At 38.3% G+C, this 18,939-nt stretch overlaps 1 protein-coding gene across 3 annotated transcripts; it reads right to left on the bottom strand.

The window, feature by feature from the left end:
- Positions 1-9,231: 9,231 nt before the first annotated feature.
- LOC145132294 (cucumisin-like) lies at positions 9,232-18,299 on the bottom strand. 3 transcript variants are annotated; one of them, XM_079067031.1, is made up of 10 exons: positions 18,129-18,299; positions 17,872-17,960; positions 17,383-17,474; positions 17,057-17,294; positions 16,425-16,938; positions 16,238-16,338; positions 11,512-11,733; positions 11,324-11,435; positions 9,968-10,181; positions 9,232-9,874 (listed from the first exon to the last, which is right to left on the bottom strand). In XM_079067031.1, exons 1-10 carry the CDS (start codon positions 18,219-18,221, stop codon positions 9,339-9,341), a joined length of 2,211 nt encoding a protein of 736 aa, XP_078923157.1. In that variant the 5' UTR covers positions 18,222-18,299; the 3' UTR covers positions 9,232-9,338. The 3 variants fall into 3 exon arrangements, with proteins under 3 accessions (XP_078923157.1, XP_078923159.1, XP_078923158.1); XM_079067033.1 differs by lacking the exons at positions 17,872-17,960; positions 18,129-18,299 and adding an exon at positions 17,677-17,781; XM_079067032.1 differs by lacking the exons at positions 17,872-17,960; positions 18,129-18,299 and adding an exon at positions 17,569-17,758.
- Positions 18,300-18,939: the final 640 nt, after the last annotated feature.

Genomic DNA, 18,939 nt, shown 5'->3' with positions numbered 1-18,939 from the left:
AATCTAGGGTTTGAGTCTCCTTGAGCCATGCAAAGGTATCAAGATGGTAACTTTATTGTTTAAGACGTCCCTAAAGAGCTAGATCTGAAAAATGGATGTTGGACTTGAAGCATTAAGTGCTTAATGAAGCCGGATGGGGCGTATGTCGGGCGTACCTAAGTGTACGCCCAGCGTACATGGCTGAAGCACTGATCTTCCTCGCTACAAAGCATTACGTCAGGCGAATGTAGGTGGTACGATGAGCATACTCACCAGGGATCATTTTGGAAGTTTTGCACCTTAGTTAGTGGGCCATTAGTGGGCCTTAGGCTTTGGACCATAGGAACTTTGGACTTGGTCTATGGGTTGAGGGGCCCATTAGAGGAAGGGGTAAAATGTTCTTTTACCTCTTGGCATGTAAGAGGGTAATCTGAACTATGCATGGGTTATTACCCTGAGTATTGCTTAAGGTTAATTAGAATGTTCAGTGTGAGGAGTCATAATAGCAGCAACCTAGGAATATGATTTGTCTATATTCAGATTGATGTGAGTTCCTTCACTATACTCATGGGTTGAAGGTACCAATGTCGGCTCACTAGATTATGTCTGTAGGATGATAGTTGTCTTCATGACAATTACTATTATGCATGTATGTGCTTATTGTCTCTGTGAATCTAGCTGATATGATTATATGATAGTTGTAGGGGTGAAATAGACCCAATACCGATTGAAAGAGACTGAAGAGGGTGAAATAGACCGAGTACCGATTGAACGAGACCAAAGGGGGGTGAAATAGACCCAATACTGGTTAAAGGAGACCGAATGGGGGTGACATAGACCCAATTACGTTTTTGACTATTATGTATGTATGGTATGGGGTATTTTGAGGAAACTCACTAAGTAATGTGTTTATAGTTTATGTTTATGGTTTCAGGTACTTCTAGCTTGGAAGGGAAGGGTCCGACATGATCGCACCGTATCCGCCCATGTTTTCCGCATCTTGTGCTTTTGGAATTTTGTACTCTGATGATTATTTACTATGACACACTTTTGGTTGATTTGATATGAATATTTGATGTTTTGGAATGAATTAAAAATAAAAATTTTATTTAAAATTTTTGGGATGCTACAACATCAATCAAAATAGGGTTAAATACTTCATAATTCTATCAATTGCGATTAAGTTATGGATTATCATTATAGTAGATGTCTAATTTATCTATTTTCACACTAATTATTTTTCTACATCTAAATAATTTATTTATACTTCACAAAGATGTGAATCTCTATGAGGCTTCGTGCGATCATCACTGCTTGATTTCAATGGGAGAATTTTTTTAGGCTAAATTTCGAGCTAAAAACATTATTAAGGCTACACGTTAGATGTAACCTCAAATTTTTAGAGCTAAATTTTTTATTTTCAGTTTCAATAATTGGAATAGTAAAATAAAAATAAAATAACAAAAATAATAAATAACATTATATCGTTAATTGAAAATGATTATGGAAGTAATGATAAATGATTATTTAGAAAAGCTGTGAAAAATGGATAAATGTGACAACTTGATAAAATATGGGTTTTAAATGTCATAGAGTGTGGTGGAGAAGGACCATATGCGAAACAAATTTTTATGACTAGACAGCGGTCCGGAGAAATTGTACCAAAGAGTTAAACCATATGTCACGAGGGACTAAATATGACATAGACTCATAGTAGTAAAGTATATAAGTAGGGATGAGCAAATGAACTGACCCGGCTGGAACCGGCCACCGAACTTGGTGGAAAATAGGAACTGAATCGGACTGCCGGTTCTACCTGTTCCGGTTACTACCGGTTCTTATCGTGTCTTTAAATGTTGGAACCGGTCCTCGAAAAATAGTAACATACGGTTCTGGTTTTTGCCGGTTCTACCGGTTTCGGTTACTACCGGTTCCCGGTTGCAAAAATCCACAAGAATATCGTCCCGGTCCCGGCCCGACCGGTTCCATCGGGTTTCGGTTCTAATACCGGTTCCGGCCGGTTCCCCGGTCTATATGCTCATCCCTATGTATAAGGATGTGTTCTCCTTATAAGAGATAGCGACATTAGAAGGAGGGAAAGCTCGTGAATGGTGATTTGAATATTGATCGAAGAGTTAAAGTCGATTTTAGAGAGAATCAAGGTAGGATTTGGAAGCTAAGAGTCAACATCAAGTTTGGAAGATAAAACTCCACCCTTTCTTCCATAAATGGTGATATAGGGTTTGGATTATAGTTCAAATCCAAAAATTGAAATTCATTTGAGATTGTTAGTTGATTATATTGATGTTATTGTATTTAAAACTCCTAAACTTTATGCAATCTAACCCTAATTAATTATGGTGGAGTTCGGTGAGGATCTGGAAGCTTGAAGCTCCATCCATGAGAGAAATTCATCCCCCCACGTTTTTAAAATGTTCTTTTGCTTTGCTTTTTCTGTATCTAAAATGCTTAGTCATCATTGTGGTCAGACCTTCCCATAACAGAACATGTTGGCGATCTCAAGAAACTTCATCAAGATCGAAAGTTTCCTATAGTTAAAAAAATAGTGAAGTAAAAAGCAATAAAAAATAAACATATAAAACTTCCTTATACAAATAATTTACCTTGAGATGTTCGCATCATTGGCATTGCATTCCTTTGTGCGAGGTCTACATGTTTTAGTTTCATCATAATTAGTCTCGCCCTCAAACATTTCATTGACGATACCCGTTGGTGGAGTACCTTTAGTTTCAATCTCACCCCTTGGTAGTTATAATTGGATTATTTTGAAAGTACTAATTGAAGTCGATTACAAGTCTACAACTAGATGAATAATTATTATGATTAACAACGACATTTTCGGCTATCTTAAAGAATGAGTTTGCTTATGAGATACAAAACTACAACATACACATGGATTTTGGCAGCACTATAAAGATCTCAATTTTAACTTATCTTGGAGCATGAATTGGTTTATCAGATATAAATATGAAAAAAATAGACATTCACATCTTTCAATGACACTATAATCACTAAAAACCGAATTGAGAGCGATTTTATATGAATTTTACAAAACTGAAACATCACACATGAATTTTTCAAGCATTTTGTCATAAAAATACACATGAAGTTTAGAAACATTTAGCATACTACACATGGATTTTTCAAGTAATTAGGGAAAAAACCAGCAACACACATGGATTTTTCAAGGATATAGACAAAAGACTACAAATGGTGTTTCAAACATTTAAGCTTACTAGACAATTTTTAAAGCAATTAGCAAAAAATTAGAGGAAGAAACTTACCTCTTGGTCGGCAACAAAGATGATGATGGTGATGAGCTCCGGCAGAGAGGAAGAATGTCGTTGGTGTTGGTCTCCGGCGGAGAGAAGAACATACGTCTTTGCTGTGGTGTTAAGAGGAATGCAGTGTCGATGGTAGTGGTAGTGGTGGTTGTGTAAGTGATGGTAATGGTGGTCAGCGAAAGCAAGAGAGAAGGGAAATGGTGGAGTTGGGCCAAATGATGGCCGGAAACTAATTCTAGAGAGAAAGAACATTTTGTAATCCGAAAAAGAGGAGGTAAAGGGGTCTAAACAAATTAGGCATTAGAGGCTACGTCTTTAGCGGCGACTCAACTCATTATCAGTGACACATAAGGCGTGCGACAACTAAAAGGTTTGTAGGGTTAATCTTGCGGCAATTTTGGGATGTATTAGTGCCAAGAAGTCCACATTCTAATAGTTATGTACGAAAAAATTCCAGCCACCGCATCGATAAACCTTATCAACGGTCGGGGTTATTGTCACATGAAGCACACAGATCAAAGGTCGAAGGATTTAGCGGTAATGCTAATAGCAGTGACACCAGCTATAGCAAAGACATGAAACACGTGCCTCGTTTCATGTCACCACTATTGCAGATGTCCTAGAATTCTTGTAGTGTATGCACACAAAAGTTATAATATTCCTATTTTTTACGTTTTCCACATTTCATTCTCTTTCTCTTAATACTCTTCACTAGATGTAAACATCACAGACCCACTAATTCTAACATTAACTAACACAAATTACAAAAGTGAAATCTTTCACCAACATCGTTTCACCTATCTTTATATTTTCTAAAGATTTTAAAGTTTCACTTCTTGAGGAAAGATATAAGCTTCCAAAAGAACATTTGATTAAAATATTGATGTTTGCAGTGTTGGTTTACTGCCTTCTTTAATCACCTTTTTTTAAGCAGAAAAATGAAAGGATAAGAAACTTCCCTGGTTTCGTGTGTATGTGCAGGAAGTGAAGAGAGAACAAAAACAATGCCAACAACCAACGAGACTTCTCTACTATCTCCTTTTCCTTTTAAACTTGCTTAATACAAAAGGAACATACATTAAAGCTAGACAACTACTTCTGAATTTTTCAACTACAACTTAAAAAAAACATTAAGATGGCAACAACCTTCATTAAAAGAAAAGAGTCAAACACTCAAACTAGAGTAGGAATGATGGAAAATTTGACAGCCCAATGGAGCACACGTGCTTGCAACTTGCTTCAATTCTTATTTTCTTATATAATAAATATTATGGATTATTATAATATTCTCCCCCTTAATCCATAATTTTTTATCTGCTTCACTCCTAGTAAGTTGCGCATTTCTTCAAACTTCTTGCTTGCCATGGATTTTGTGAGAATATCTGTCTTCTGTTCCTTGCTGCTCACATGCATGACTTTTATGTCCCCATTCTCAACACATTCACGTATGAAATGAAACCTTGTGTCTATGTGTTTGCTTCTCCCATGAAACACTGGGTTCTTTATCAAATCTATGGCTGATTTGTTGTCAACATGCAACACCACAGGACTAACTTTCTTTCCTGTTAACTCACTAAGCAACCGACGCATCCATATCCCTTGGCACGTTGCACTTGTTGCCGCCATGAATTCTGCTTCGCATGAAGAAAGAGCTACACTCCTCTGTTTTTGCGACGCCCAAGTAACCCAATTTTCATTAAGATAAAATGCCATTCCTGATGTGCTGCGTCTGTCATTTACGTCCCTTGCAAGATCACTATCAGTATACCCGGTTACAATGTCTTCTCCATTCCCCCTGGTGTACTTTAAGTCATAATCAATGGTTCCTTTGATATACCTCAGAATATGTTTCAGTGCTTGTAGATGCTTGACTGTGGGTCTCTCCATGAATCGACTTACAATCCCGACAGCATAAGAAAAGTCAGGTCGAGTGTGTGTGAGATATCTCAGACCTCCAATGATGCTTCTATACTCCATGGGATTTACCGGGTGTCCCTCTTCATCTTTCGTTAGCTCTAACTTGGGTTCCATTGGGTATTTACATGAGTTGCACTCAGCCATGCCTGCCTTCTCCAGGATATTTTTCGCATAAGCTGTTTGCTTTAGAGTAATACCATCCTTTTGTTGACCCACTTCAATACCCAGGTAGTATGACAATGAGCCAAGGTCACTCATTTCAAACTCCTGTTGCATTTGTTCTTTGAAGAGCTTCACTTCATTGCTACAATTTCCTGTAACAATCATATCATCAACATACACCCCAACCATTAAGAGCTTACCATTCCTCTTTCTTGTGTAAACTGCATACTCCTGTGGGCATCTTGTAAATCCCAATTTTTTTAGACATTTGTCCAGACGAGAGTTCCAAGCTCTAGGAGCTTGACAAAGCCCATACAAAGCTTTTGATAGCTTGTATATTTTTCTTGGTTCATTTTGATTCACAAACCCCTCCGGTTGAGTTACATAAACTTCTTCTTCCAAATCTCCGTTTAGAAATGCAGATTTTACATCAAGGTGGTGAACAATCCATCCATTTTTACCTGCAAGGGCAAGCAAAATGCGTACTGTTTCAAGTCGTGCAACTGGTGCGAAGACTTCATCAAAATCTATCCCGGGTTTCTGAACATATCCCTTTGCTACCAACCTCGCCTTGTGCTTCAAAACTTTTCCTTCTGGATCCTTTTTCAGTTTGTAAACCCACTTGAGACCAATGGGTTTTTGACCTGGTGGGAGTTCAACCAGATTCCAAGTTTTATTTTTTTCAATGGCTTCCAGTTCACTTCTCATTGCATTTACCCAATCAACATTTTCACTAGCCATGGAGTATGACAAAGGCTCCTCACTATCATGCATGAATAGAAGTTCGTCACACTCATCATAAATATCATCCAATAACCGATACAGCTTTGGGGCTCCTCCACCTGTCGAGTCTGATTCAATACTTGCAGAAGTATCTGAATTGGTCGAACTTGAGGGTGTAAGTGTAGGGGGTTGTGCACTTGTCTGTTGGGTTTGTTCTGGTGCAGGACTTTGCATCCAGATTTCATGTTCCTGGTTGCTTACATCTTCATAGTTGTCTTCTGGAGAGTAGCCTTCAATTGTAAAAGTTGCTCCTGGGGTACCTTTTAACAAAGTTGACTTTTCCCATGACCAAGCTTTATCTTCTTCAAAACATACATCCATACTGATGCATATTTTCCCTGTGTCTGGATCAAACAATCTATATGCTTTTGTTCCTGTCTCGCATCCTAGGTGTACCAAACGTTTGCTTCGATCATCAAGTTTCTTAAGATGACTTCGTGTTGCTCTTGCATGAGCAATACATCCAAACACTCTTAAGTGATCTACTTGTGGCTTTCTTCCAGTCCACATCTCATAAGGTGTTGCATCTTTTAAGGCTTTTGTGGTCACCCGAGTAAGAACATAAACAGCATGATGTACAGCCTCTCCCCATAATGTTTCTGGTACACGCATGCTCTTGAGTATACTTCTTGCCATCTCTACAACAGTGCGATTTCGTCTCTCTACCACTCCGTTTTGCTGTGGAGAATATGGTGCCGTGTAGTGTCGGTTTAGACCGGTTTCTTCACAATACGTGGTGAATTGTTTTGACAGAAATTCACCACCACGATCTGTTCGGAAGGTCTTTAACTTCTCACCTGTTTCTGTTTCAACAGATATCCGAAACTTCTTGAAAACACTAAAGGCTTCATCTTTAGTCTTCATCATATGTACCCACATTACTCGAGTAAAATCATTAACTAACAACATAAAATAGCGGTTACTAGCAGGTGTGGGTGGTGAAATAGGACCACGAAGGTCTCCGTGTACTAGCTCAAGCCTCTGTTTTGCCTTGAAGCTTGCTTGTGATGGGTATGATTTTCGTGTCTGATTTCCCACTAGACATCCCTCACACAAGCGTGTAGGGTTATCTATCTTTGGTAGTCCACAAACTAAGTTCTTGTCTGACATTTGTTTGAGGGCAGTAAAGTTAACATGACCCATTCGTGCATGCCAAAGCCAAGTTTGTTCACAAGTCTCTCCAAGCAGACATCTAGACCCAACTTCATTCAAAATGATTTTATAAAGACGATTTGGAGATTGTTTTACCTTCATGAGTAGTCTCCCTTTTACATCATGAACCCACAGAAACGATCCATGTATCAAGATCCGGTCACCATTCTCTGCTAGTTGACCCAAACTTATGATATTATTACACAAGCTTGGGATATAGTACACATCTTGCAGCTTTCGTTGCTCTCCATTCTTGCACTGGAAAATAATAGAACCTTTCCCTTCTATACGCACCTTGGACCCATCTCCAAATTTTACATAACCTTGAGTTGTTTGGTTAAGATCATAAAACTTATCTTTCTGACCGGTCATGTGGTTACTTGCTCCGTTGTCTAGATACCACACATTTGACTGAGTTGTTTCATCACTTGCTAACTTCAGTTTTGGTGTCACTTTTTCTTCATTCAGGAACACCTCCTCTACTGCTTCATTGTTGTCAAAAGAAGCCAATAATAAGGCCGGTTCAGCATGATCTTGGGTCAGATTTGCTTCATGGTTCCTTTCACGTCTTGGGTTTCTACACTCTGAGGCATAATGCCCAACTTCTTGACAGTTATAACATTGGAGTTTGCTCTTGTCGTGACTGTTAGATGGCCCACGATTTCCTTCTCGTTGTTGGTCAGCTACACCTCTTCCATGGCCTCTTCCACGACCTCTTTCATGGCCTCTACCACGGTTGCTATAGTTGTTCCATCTGCCACGACTTCTTCCACAACCTCGTTGATTGCTTGGACTGCTATGGTAGGATTTGTGAGAGGACTTTGAGTCCTCTTCACTTTGCTTCTTGTTTCTTTCAGACCACTCTTGGTGAGTCAATAGAAGCTTCTTTTCTTCAACTTCACCGTGCCCTCGGATTCTCTCCTCGTGAGCTTTCAACCTACCAACAACTTCTTCAACAGTCATCTTATCAAGATCCGCGAATTGCTCAATGGTTGATGCAATCTGCAAAAACTTTGATGGAACTGCCCGTAGTAGCTTCTTTACTACATAAGCTTCTTCAACTTTGTCTCCTAAGGCCCGAATATTGCTTACAATATTGTTTATCTTCATAGCAAACTCATCCACTGTCTCCATCTCCTTCATATTTAGAACTTCAAATTCTGCTTTTAACGTCTGCACCCTTGCTGTCTTTACTCTATCAGCCCCCATGTACATGATTTTTAGAGTATCCCATGCTTCCATTGCTGTTTGTTTTTCTGCCAACGACAGCAACATATCTTCTGGGATTCCTTGATAGATGGCTGCAAGTGCCATCTTATCTTTTCTAACTTCAACTACATCTTCTGGTTTACTGGGCTCTACAGCTTCCCAAACACCTTGTGCTTGCATGAACACTTTCATTTTAATGGCCCATGCAGCGTAATTGTTTCTTGACAGCATATGATAGTGCAGTGTAATCTGCCCATCCTTCTCGTTCCTTGACGAATCTCCCGTGGATGCAGATCGGGGTTGATATTTTGGCATAAACTTGGAGCGCTCTGATACCAAATGTTGGTTTACTGCCTTCTTTAATCACCTTTTTTAAGCAGTAAAATGAAAGGATAAGAAACTTCCCTGGTTTCGTGTGTATGTGCAGGAAGTGAAGAGAGAACAAAAACAATGCCAACAACCAACGAGACTTCTCTACTGTCTCCTTTTCCTTTTAAACTTGCTTAATACAAAAGGAACATACATTAAAGCTAGACAACTACTTCTGACTTTTTCAACTACAACTTTAAAAAAACATTAAGATGGCAACAACCTTCATTAAAAGAAAAGAGTCAAACACTCAAACTAGAGTAGGAATGATGGAAAATTTGACAGCCCAAGAGAGCACACGTGCTTGCAACTTGCTTCAATTCTTCTTTTCTTATATAATAAATATTATGGATTATTATAATATGCAGAAAATATCACAAATTGAAAATTTAGTATGATACACAACAAGAAAAAGATTATAAAAGAAAACAATAATCTTTGTAGTAAATTACATAATGATTATCATGGAACATGCACAACGATGGGGCTTCTCACTTGATGCACTCCATCATCCCATGTCAAAGCACCAGAAACAATTGGGTTGTCTAAGTTCTCTATGGTTGCCTGCACGGACACCTTAAAAGATAGCTTTTCCCCAATATGTTCGAACCGTAAAACATTGGGCTCAACCTGTATCCTCAAACCGCTAACAAGTGGTTGAGTTATGAAAACTCTATATGTTGATGTTGCAGAGCCGACATTGGTGACAATCCTATTGAAACTTGAATCAATGACTTTCTTGCGCAGTGTGGGTATGACAAAGGAAGGGTAGTTTAGATCCTTAGTTTGTTCTATGATCTGAGAGCAGCTACTACTGTTGTCCCCAGTGAGGCTTCTAATATGTTGGCTGCTGTAGCCTTCCTGGCACAAAAGACTTATGTAATCTACCTCAACAGCATCGTATATCAGCCCAGGTTTCATAGCTTTAATTGGATTAAGATTTCCAGCTCCATATGCAAATTCAGCATCTGTGTTGATCCGGGCACTCATAGTAGAAGCTGCAATCATTTTTCATACAAGAATTTATGTCGTTAGTGTTGGATATACAAATGTAGGTAGATACGCGATATATTTAACACTATATAGTTTACCTGTTGTCATGAGAGCCGACTTAATGGCTGCAGGAGACCATGTTGGGTTAAATGTTTTGATATATGCAGCTATCCCACTCACGTGTGGGCATGCCATTGATGTCCCTGATATCATGTTGAATGTTACCGCTCTTCTGTCTCCTTCTACTTCGGTAATTGGAGCCACAGGTGGCCATGCTGCTAGAATTCGTACTCCAGGAGCTGTTAAGTCTGGCTGTATAAATCGAATAAAAAATATTATGAGTGTTGTCAGCAGCACAATATTGCAAATCATTTATGCTTTCAAACTGTGATATGAATTATTGTGAATTGTTCCATATACATAAACCTAGCCATTTTGGCTTTCAAATATACACTCATACATATTATGTGCGGGTGCGTGGGTGTGTGTGCCCATACACATATACTTAACCACAACCAATCATTTTGAGGCCCAATTATAATTCAAACTGTGATCTGAATTATCAATAAATGTTCAATATACATATATAAAAATGAGTTGGGGTATAAATTAAAAATGTGATGAAGTAGGGATAAATAATGGAGCTTTAACTTAAATTAAGAGAAGGGAGTGTAATATCAAGTGAAATCAATTAAAATGGGGCCACTCGTAGTCTTTGAAGTGGTCCTAAATCCGAAAATTGTGAACTGCCACCTTGGAATAAACTTGAAGTCACTATCGGGCATAGAATTTTGACCTCTTAAAAGCCTAAAGGACCACTTGTGAATAATCAAACCGTCGCTATAACTGTTGATACCACACTTATGACAGATGTCCCAAATACTTTGATGGGTTTCAAATAGTCACAAACACATTAATGACTTTTAAATTATTTGGAGTTCCTATAATCCGTCTTTGCTGACTTTTCAAATTTCAACCGGCAGTGGCTTTACCTATGACCCATGAGTTGTTGCCAATAAATATATTAAAGATACTTTTAGCGACAGATCACATGTCGTCACTATATATCTAGTAAGTACATGGCGTTGCGAAAGCTTTTCTAAAACGATTTAAAAAGCTTAACTATTTAAAGACAATAACTCGATGAATACTAGTATGTCCTGGTATCCAAAATATTCATGTAAATGATGTGGTAAATTGCTTTAATTAAGACAATAATTATTATAATACATTATCATACAACTCTATTAATATTTTCTACAATGAATTACAAAGTTCAATGGAAAATAACTTTAAAAAGTAAAATAGTTTTTTTTTTCACATTGAAGAGTTCAATTGACATTAAACTCCATATCCATTACACACCAACTATACAATATGGATGCTCTAAAGATAGAGATTACTTTTGTTATATTTTAGTCACTCGTTTATAACCCAAAAACAACATGAATTACCTTCAGGATGCTTGTAATTGTTGGATTTGGACCTCTTGATGAAAAAGAGGCAACATACGGGGTAGTCGCATTGCTGTCGTCTTCACTCTTCATTATTATTGCAGTTGCATTTCTGAAATGAATTTTTAAAGAGTTGATCAGTTTATGTAATTAATAAACTCTTGATGATTGAAAAATAGGTTAATTACCTTGTTGATTGCATGTAGCGGGCAATTCTTATTGCTTGCTCGGAGTTCACAACACTAACAGGCAAAGTATAAGAACGCACGAGTTCAAAATAAGGTCCAGGATATCTCATGATAGATCCGACAGCACCAGCCAACATTTCAGGTTCTCCAGTCGATATAGCATCACATAATATTATTTTTCCCTTCACTAAATTCTTGTCCAATGAGTTTGGGACGCAAAACCTGATACATATACACATTCATGAACAAATCGAAGATAAACATTTTATTGTTATAGTGAAACAACACTTCCCATGAAAATCTGTTGAGTATGAATCCACAGAAATGTTGAGTGTGAATCCACAGAAATGTTGAGTGTGAATCCACATAAAAGCTGGTCAAAAATGGCAGGAACAATGTGAAGTTGTGAAGCCACAATTGTTGAATGAAGACCCAGTTGTGTTTTTTGACTACTTCTGATTTCCATCTCTATATAAGAGATTATTCTGTATTTGTAAAACTTGTATCTAGTGTAACACAGAAAGAGTGCAGATTAGCACCAAGAAATGTAAATTCCTAGTTACCGGTGGACGTAGGTCAGAGAAGGACCGAACCACATTAAATCCCTCATGTTCATCCTTGTGTTCTTGTTTTTCGTGAGCTGTGTGTGTTTAGAGTCGTGTGTTACCCAGACCATGGTATTTGAAGTTCGATAACTTCATGAGAAAAGTTGGTTACAAGAGATGTGACAATGATCATTGTTGTTACATCAAGAAGTTTAAGGGTTCTTATATCATTCTACTACTCTATGTAGATGATATGTTGATTGCCGGTTCAGACATGTCAGAGATCAAGAAGTTGAAGAAACAGATGTCTGAAGAGTTCGAAATGAAAGACTTGGGAGCTGCAAAGCAAATACTCGGGATGAGTATATTCAGAAACAAAGATGGTTCTTTAACACTATCTCAAGAAAAGTACCTTGAGAAAGTATTAGAGAAATTCAGCCTTAAAGATGCCAAGATCAGAAGCACACCTTTGGGAAGTCACTTTAAGCTTTCTAAAGCTCAGTCACCCAGATCAGATGAAGACAAGAAAGAAATGGCTAAAGTTCCTTATGCATCCGCAATTGGTAGCCTCATGTATGCAATGGTATGCACGAGACCAGATATAGCTCATGCAGTGGGAGTTGTTAGTAGATTCATGTCCAATCCAGGAAGAGAACATTGGGAAGCAGTTAAATGGTTGTTGAGATACTTGAAAGGGACTTCAAAGACGGCATTAAATTTTAAGGGAAAAGACGTAGTTCTGAATGGTTATGCAGATGCAGATCTTGGTGGTTGTAAAGATTCATACAAAAGCACCACAGGGTATGTCTTTACAGTGGGCGGCACTGCAGTAAGTTGGATGTCCAAACTACAGAAAAGTGTTGCCCTTTCAACCACAGAAGCAGAGTATATGGCAGTTGCTGAAGCAAGCAAAGAGCTTATATGGTTGAAGAATTTTCTCAACGAACTTGGCAAAGAACAAGATGATTGTGCATTATTTTGTGACAATCAAAGTGCAATTCATCTTGCAAAGAATCCCGTCTTTCATTCGAAGACAAAGCACATACAGCTGAGATATCACTTCATCAGAGAAAGAATTAATGATGGCACTCTGAAGTTGAATAAGATCAAAGGAACTGAAAATCCAGCTGATATGTTGACTAAGGTTGTCACCTTAGAAAAGTTTAAGCTTTGCATAGCTTCAACTGGCCTTCAGGATAATTGAAGAGAAGGCCAGGGTAACTAGGAAGGAGTTAAGATCAAATACAGATGCACAGTTGAAGCACAGGTGAAGATTGTTCCGTGGCTTCAAGTGGGAGATTGTTGAGTATGAATCCACAGAAATGTTGAGTGTGAATCCACAGAAATGTTGAGTGTGAATCCACAGAAAAGCTGGTCAAAAATGGCAGGAACAATGTGAAGTTGTGAAGCCACAATTGTTGAATGAAGACCCAGTTGTGTTTTTTGACTACTTCTGATTTCCATCTCTATATAAGAGATTATTCTGTATTTGTAAAACTTGTATCTAGTGTAACACAGAAAGAGTGCAGATTAGCACCAAGAAATGTAAATTCCTAGTTACCGGTGGACGTAGGTCAGAGAAGGACCGAACCACGTTAAATCCCTCATGTTCATCCTTGTGTTCTTGTTTTTCGTGAGCTGTGTGTGTTTAGAGTCGTAAGCCTTTTCTTCCATTCACATACATGTGAAATTGATAAGGCCACCATTGTTGAAATTCTGCAGCCGTAACAATTTTTCCATGTTCACATGAGAGTCCTTGTTTCCTGCCACTTCTTTTGACTAACAGAGAAGGCCAGGGTAACTAGGAAGGAGTTAAGATCAAATACAGATGCACAGTTAAAGCACAGGTGAAGATTGTTCCGTGGCTTCAAGTGGGAGATTGTTGAGTATGAATCCACATAAATGTTGAGTGTGAATCCACAGAAATGTTGAGTGTGAATCCACAGAAAAGCTGGTCAAAAATTGTGGCTTCACAACTTCACATTGTTCCTGCCATTTTTGACCAGCTTTTCTATGGATTCACACTCAACATTTCTGTGGATTCACACTCAACATTTCTGTGGATTCATACTCAACAATCTCCCACTTGAAGCCACGGAACAATCTTCACCTGTGCTTCAACTGTGCATCTGTATTTGATCTTAACTCCTTCCTAGTTACCCTGGCCTTCTCTTGGTATCAGAGCAATGTATGATGAAGAATGGAAGTTGTTGGATGGAACCGATTATGGATTTTGGAAGATGCAAATTGAAGATATGTTATATCAGAAAAGTTTGCATTTGCCTATGTTGGGCGAACAACCGGATGACATGTATGATGAAGAATGGAAGTTGTTGGATCGACAAGCCTTGGGTGTAGTTAGGCTTTCATTGGCAAAGAGTGTTGCGTATAACATTGTTAATGAAACAACTACTTATGGAGTATTTAAGGCTTTGTCCAACATGTACGAGAAGCCGTCCGCTTCCAACAAAGTGTTCCTCATCAAACAATTGGTTAACACCAAAATGAAGGAAGGCATGTCAGTTACCGCTCACATAAACGAGTTTAACTCGATTATCTCTCGTTTAGCCTCAGTTGCAATAAAGTTTGAAGATGAAGTACAAGCGCTCCTCCTTTTATCATCTTTGCCCGATAGTTGGTCAGGCACCGTCACAGCTGTTAGTAGTGCATCCGGCACTAGTAAACTCACTTTCGAGAGTATTCGTGACTTGATTGTAAATGAAGATATCAGACGGAGAAGCAATGGTGAGACTTCTAGTTCTAGTTCTAGTTCTTTATTGCATACAGAAAGTAGAGGAAGAAGAAACGAAAGAGGACGTAGTCGAGGCAGATCAAAGTCCAGAAAAAGGGGGCAGTCCAAGAACCGAAAAGATATTGAATGTTGGAATTGAAAAGAAAAGGGTCACTTTAGAAGCCAATGCCCAAAACTACCAGTTGAAAAGAATGAAGTTAACGTTGCAGTAGACCATTCAGATGATGATGTTTTGATCTGTAGTGTGGAGAGCAATGTGGATTCCTGGGTTATGGATTCGGGTGCTTCATTTCACGCTACCCACAGCCGTGAAGCACTGCATAATCTAAAAGAAGGAGATTTTGGTAAGGTAAGACTGGCGAATGATGAGGTTCTTGATGTGACGAGCATAGGTGACTTAGTTTTGAAGACTCCAGTTGGTCCATGGACTTTGAAGGATGTCCGGGTAATTCCAAGTCTGAAGAAATAGTTGATTTCTGTTGGGCAGTTGGATGAACAGGGACACGAGGTTAAGTTCAGGAATGGGCAGTGGAAGGTTGTCAAAGGAAATCTTGTGATAGCTCGTGGACATAAGAGGGGTTCATTATATATGGTCAGTTTACCGTCTGAGGGAGTAACCGTCCCAGTTCAGAAGAAAAACAAAATCCGGTTCATAGAGTCTCGTGGACAGAAGAAGGTTTGCTTTGCAGATGGCAAACCCAGAGTCACATGTCAGATTCAGGTTGAACGTGTTTGGAACGGTTCAGAAAAACCAGTCAAGGGCATTCATAGCAGTGGGAGCAAGGGATGTGCTTCAGCTAGAATACCCAGAACACAGTGGGTTAAGAGAACCAGTATTCCATCTGTAAAAGTCTCTCCAGATTATCTGCTTCACATGGAGAGTGTCGTTTGTTCTCAGGATGTTCCAGGATCGGGCAGTTCATTTCAGTGGCAGGGTAACTAGGAAGGAGTTAAGATCAAATACAGATGCACAGTTGAAGCACATGTGAAGATTTTTCCGTGGCTTCAAGTGGGAGATTGTTGAGTATGAATCCACAGAAATGTTGAGTGTGAATCCACAGAAATGTTGAGTGTGAATCCACAGAAAAGCTGGTCAAAAATGGCAGGAACAATGTGAAGTTGTGAAGCCACAATTGTTGAATGAAGACCCAGTTGTGTTTTTTGACTACTTCTGATTTCCATCTCTATATAAGAGATTATTTTGTATTTGTAAAACTTGTATCTAGTGTAACACAGAAAGAGTGCAGATTAGCACCAAGAAATGTAAATTCCTAGTTACCGGTGGACGTAGGTCAGAGAAGGACCGAACCACGTTAAATCCCTCATGTTCATCCTTGTGTTCTTGTTTTTCGTGAGCTGTGTGTGTTTAGAGTCGTGTGTTAAGTGTCTCGATCCTAACAAAATCTATTTAAGAAAAATCTTACTTTACCTCGATATTGATCCATTGAATCCAGCCGTGATATTCGGCACATCTCCAGCATAGATTAAAGGATACATTCTGTCAAGTGTAAATGGATTTATTGAAACTCCCTGAGATAAGAATGAAATCAGCATTTTTTTTCCTTAATAAATGATGTCTAAACAAGTAGGTTTAAAAAGAGAGAGATAGTGCTCACATTAACAACTCTACCATTTCCTAGTCTTACTGGGGTGATTAAATCAGGGTCTTTAGGGCTGGCACCCACCGAAAGAATCCATGGAGCGATACTACCGGTGGTCTGTGGCATAGGTCCTTCATTCATAGCAGATTGTACAGTTAGTATTCCTTTTTGCATTGCATGAAAGGAACCAATAGCGTAAACATCATTAAAAAGCTCTTCGGCAGATGTTAAGCCAGCAGAAACGGTGATTATGTCAACACCATCAGCAATGGCAGCTTCAAAAGCAGAAAGAACGTCCTCGCTTCGACAACCCTCTATCCAACACACCTTATATACTGCGATCCTGGCTCTTGGCACACCCCCTCGAGCTATTCCTGACTGGAGGCCTAGTAGATTTGCATTCCTCACTACGTTTCCTGCAGCAGTGGATGCGGTGTGGGTTCCATGACCATCAGAGTCTCTCGGTGATTTGAACTCTTTGGAGTCGTATATTCCATCTGCCTTGAAGTGTCGTGCTCCGATTATTTTGCTGTTTACATTACCAAGAAAAAGTCAGAAACTCAGAAAACCTTAAACACTGATGAAGATTAAACTGGTGAAAAGCAGAAAAGAATAAATTAACATATATTAGGAAATGAATCTATTACTTGTTGCAAGTGAAATTGGCTTCGCAAATGCCCTTCCATTTTGCAGGAGGAGGACCATATCCTAGGTCAGTGAAACTGGCTGATTCCGGCCATATTCCGGTGTCAAAAACCCCGATGATGATATCACTTTCGGTTGTTGATCTGTTGACTGTAAGTGGGAAACCTAAGAAGTCCCATGAGCTTGCGGTTGCCAGTTTATTTGATTTGCTAGGAAACACAGAAACAACCCCCTCCATCCCTATATTTATATATAAATGAATCTTTCATGATTAAAATAGATTCATATGATCTTCTCCATGTTTGATGAGACATCTACAAATGCGTACCTGACAGCTTCTTAACCTCCTCTTCCGTAAGTCTTGCTGAAAATCCATGGAAGCTTTTACTGTATCTTTGAAGCATATGTTTCTTTGCATCCCTGCCATAGTAAAGTTACATGCGAGCAACTGGGTAATTAGTATCCACCGTATACGTGTCATTTTTAATTTTGTCAAATGTCAAAAGTATAGAACCTTTAAAACGAAAACTATACACCTAGTCTCATACTCTACACAAAAGAATCCATATTTAAAACGAAATCGTGGCTACGATTTGCCATTTAACCAGTTCCTGTTATATACCCTTGACATATCTTGAGTTAGCTAGTGACGGGTTCAGTTGATCTGTATCTGTGCAAACGGCTACCAAATGTTGGTGTATATATTACACTCCAAATTTCATTTACTGTTACTAAAGATTCTTAGCATTTAAAGTCGCCTCTACCATAAGAATTGTCAAACTGTAAATTAGATATGGAATAGGATGAGGTAGGTGACCTGCCAACAACTTCTTGTAGCATGCTCAAGTGAAAGGAGGAGGTAGACGCATCATCTCGAGCGTTGTGGCCCATATACACCACGTATACCTGCATATAACCAGTTACTTCACCATTGATCATTTTAACTGGAAACATTAAACTCATTAAATAAAACATGGCCTGTATCCAGGCGATGCCTTCTAATCATAAAAGTTGAGTAAAGTTACTATGACATCTATTATTGTGTCAGAAAGGTAGAAGATTACAAGCATGTACCATTCGATTGTTGTCAGATTCAGATTGAATTGATTCAGGTAGAAGCAGCAGAAGGAAGCATATGTTGAAAATGAGAGAGTGTTGGATTGCCATTGAAGATATAAGTTGGTTTGATAAGTTCTAATTCAGTATTCATGTGTAAGAATTGAATTTATATACAAACTTGTATAGTGTTTGTTTGATAAAAATCTAGGAAAAGGTCCATGAGTTTGAATAAGTAACATGCATATATGGTCCAATAAGTCATTTTGATAAGTACATATATTTGACCTGTTTTAATTATTCTTTAAGCAAAGATTAATAAACGCGTCCACAAATCAATCTATTTAACAGCAACCAGAAAATACAATATTTCCTTATTTATAAATTAAATACAATATTGAATTTGACATGTCTAAATTATATACACAATCATCAACAACATTTGTCTCAAAACCATATGAGGTGATTACCCGATGAAACTTTTGATACCGAGAAGCCTATTTCAGAGCATAGATGAATTTACATAAGTTGTTAGGGTTGCAAGTACGTAATGTTTCTGAAATCGATATGAATCATCGATATGCTTGAAGATTGTTTGATCACTTTTAGAATATGATATTTCAATATGTCTAGGTTACACGAAATCTAGGTTATAGGGATAATCGTTCAAGGAACAATTTTATATCAACACATTGATATGAAACCATAAACTAGGGTTTTATAGTTTTTTTGAATTCTTCTAATTACTAAAGATAAGATCAAATCATCACACTAGAAACAAAATGATATTTAGTTGCACATAAAAAATGTCACTTATAACCAAAAAGGT

Source organism: Lactuca virosa, chromosome 8 (assembly GCF_052849685.1).
Source record: "Lactuca virosa cultivar CGN04683 chromosome 8, Lactuca_virosa_CGN04683_v6, whole genome shotgun sequence".
Classification (NCBI taxonomy): Eukaryota; Viridiplantae; Streptophyta; class Magnoliopsida; order Asterales; family Asteraceae; genus Lactuca; species Lactuca virosa.
Note: the sequence above shows the minus strand (reverse complement) of the source record. Positions and strands in the feature narration are given on the sequence as shown.

Coding starts and splice junctions, on each gene's coding strand:
- LOC145132294 (XM_079067031.1), bottom strand. CDS start 18,221: ATGGCAATCCAACACTCTCTCATTTTCAACATATGCTTCCTTCTGCTG. Junction 17,475..17,871: donor CTACAAGAAGTTGTTGGCAG/GTCACCTACCTC, acceptor TTACTATGGCAG/GGATGCAAAGAAACATATGC. Junction 11,734..16,237: donor TTCAATGGATCAATATCGAG/GTAAAGTAAGAT, acceptor TATATGTATCAG/GTTTTGCGTCCCAAACTCAT.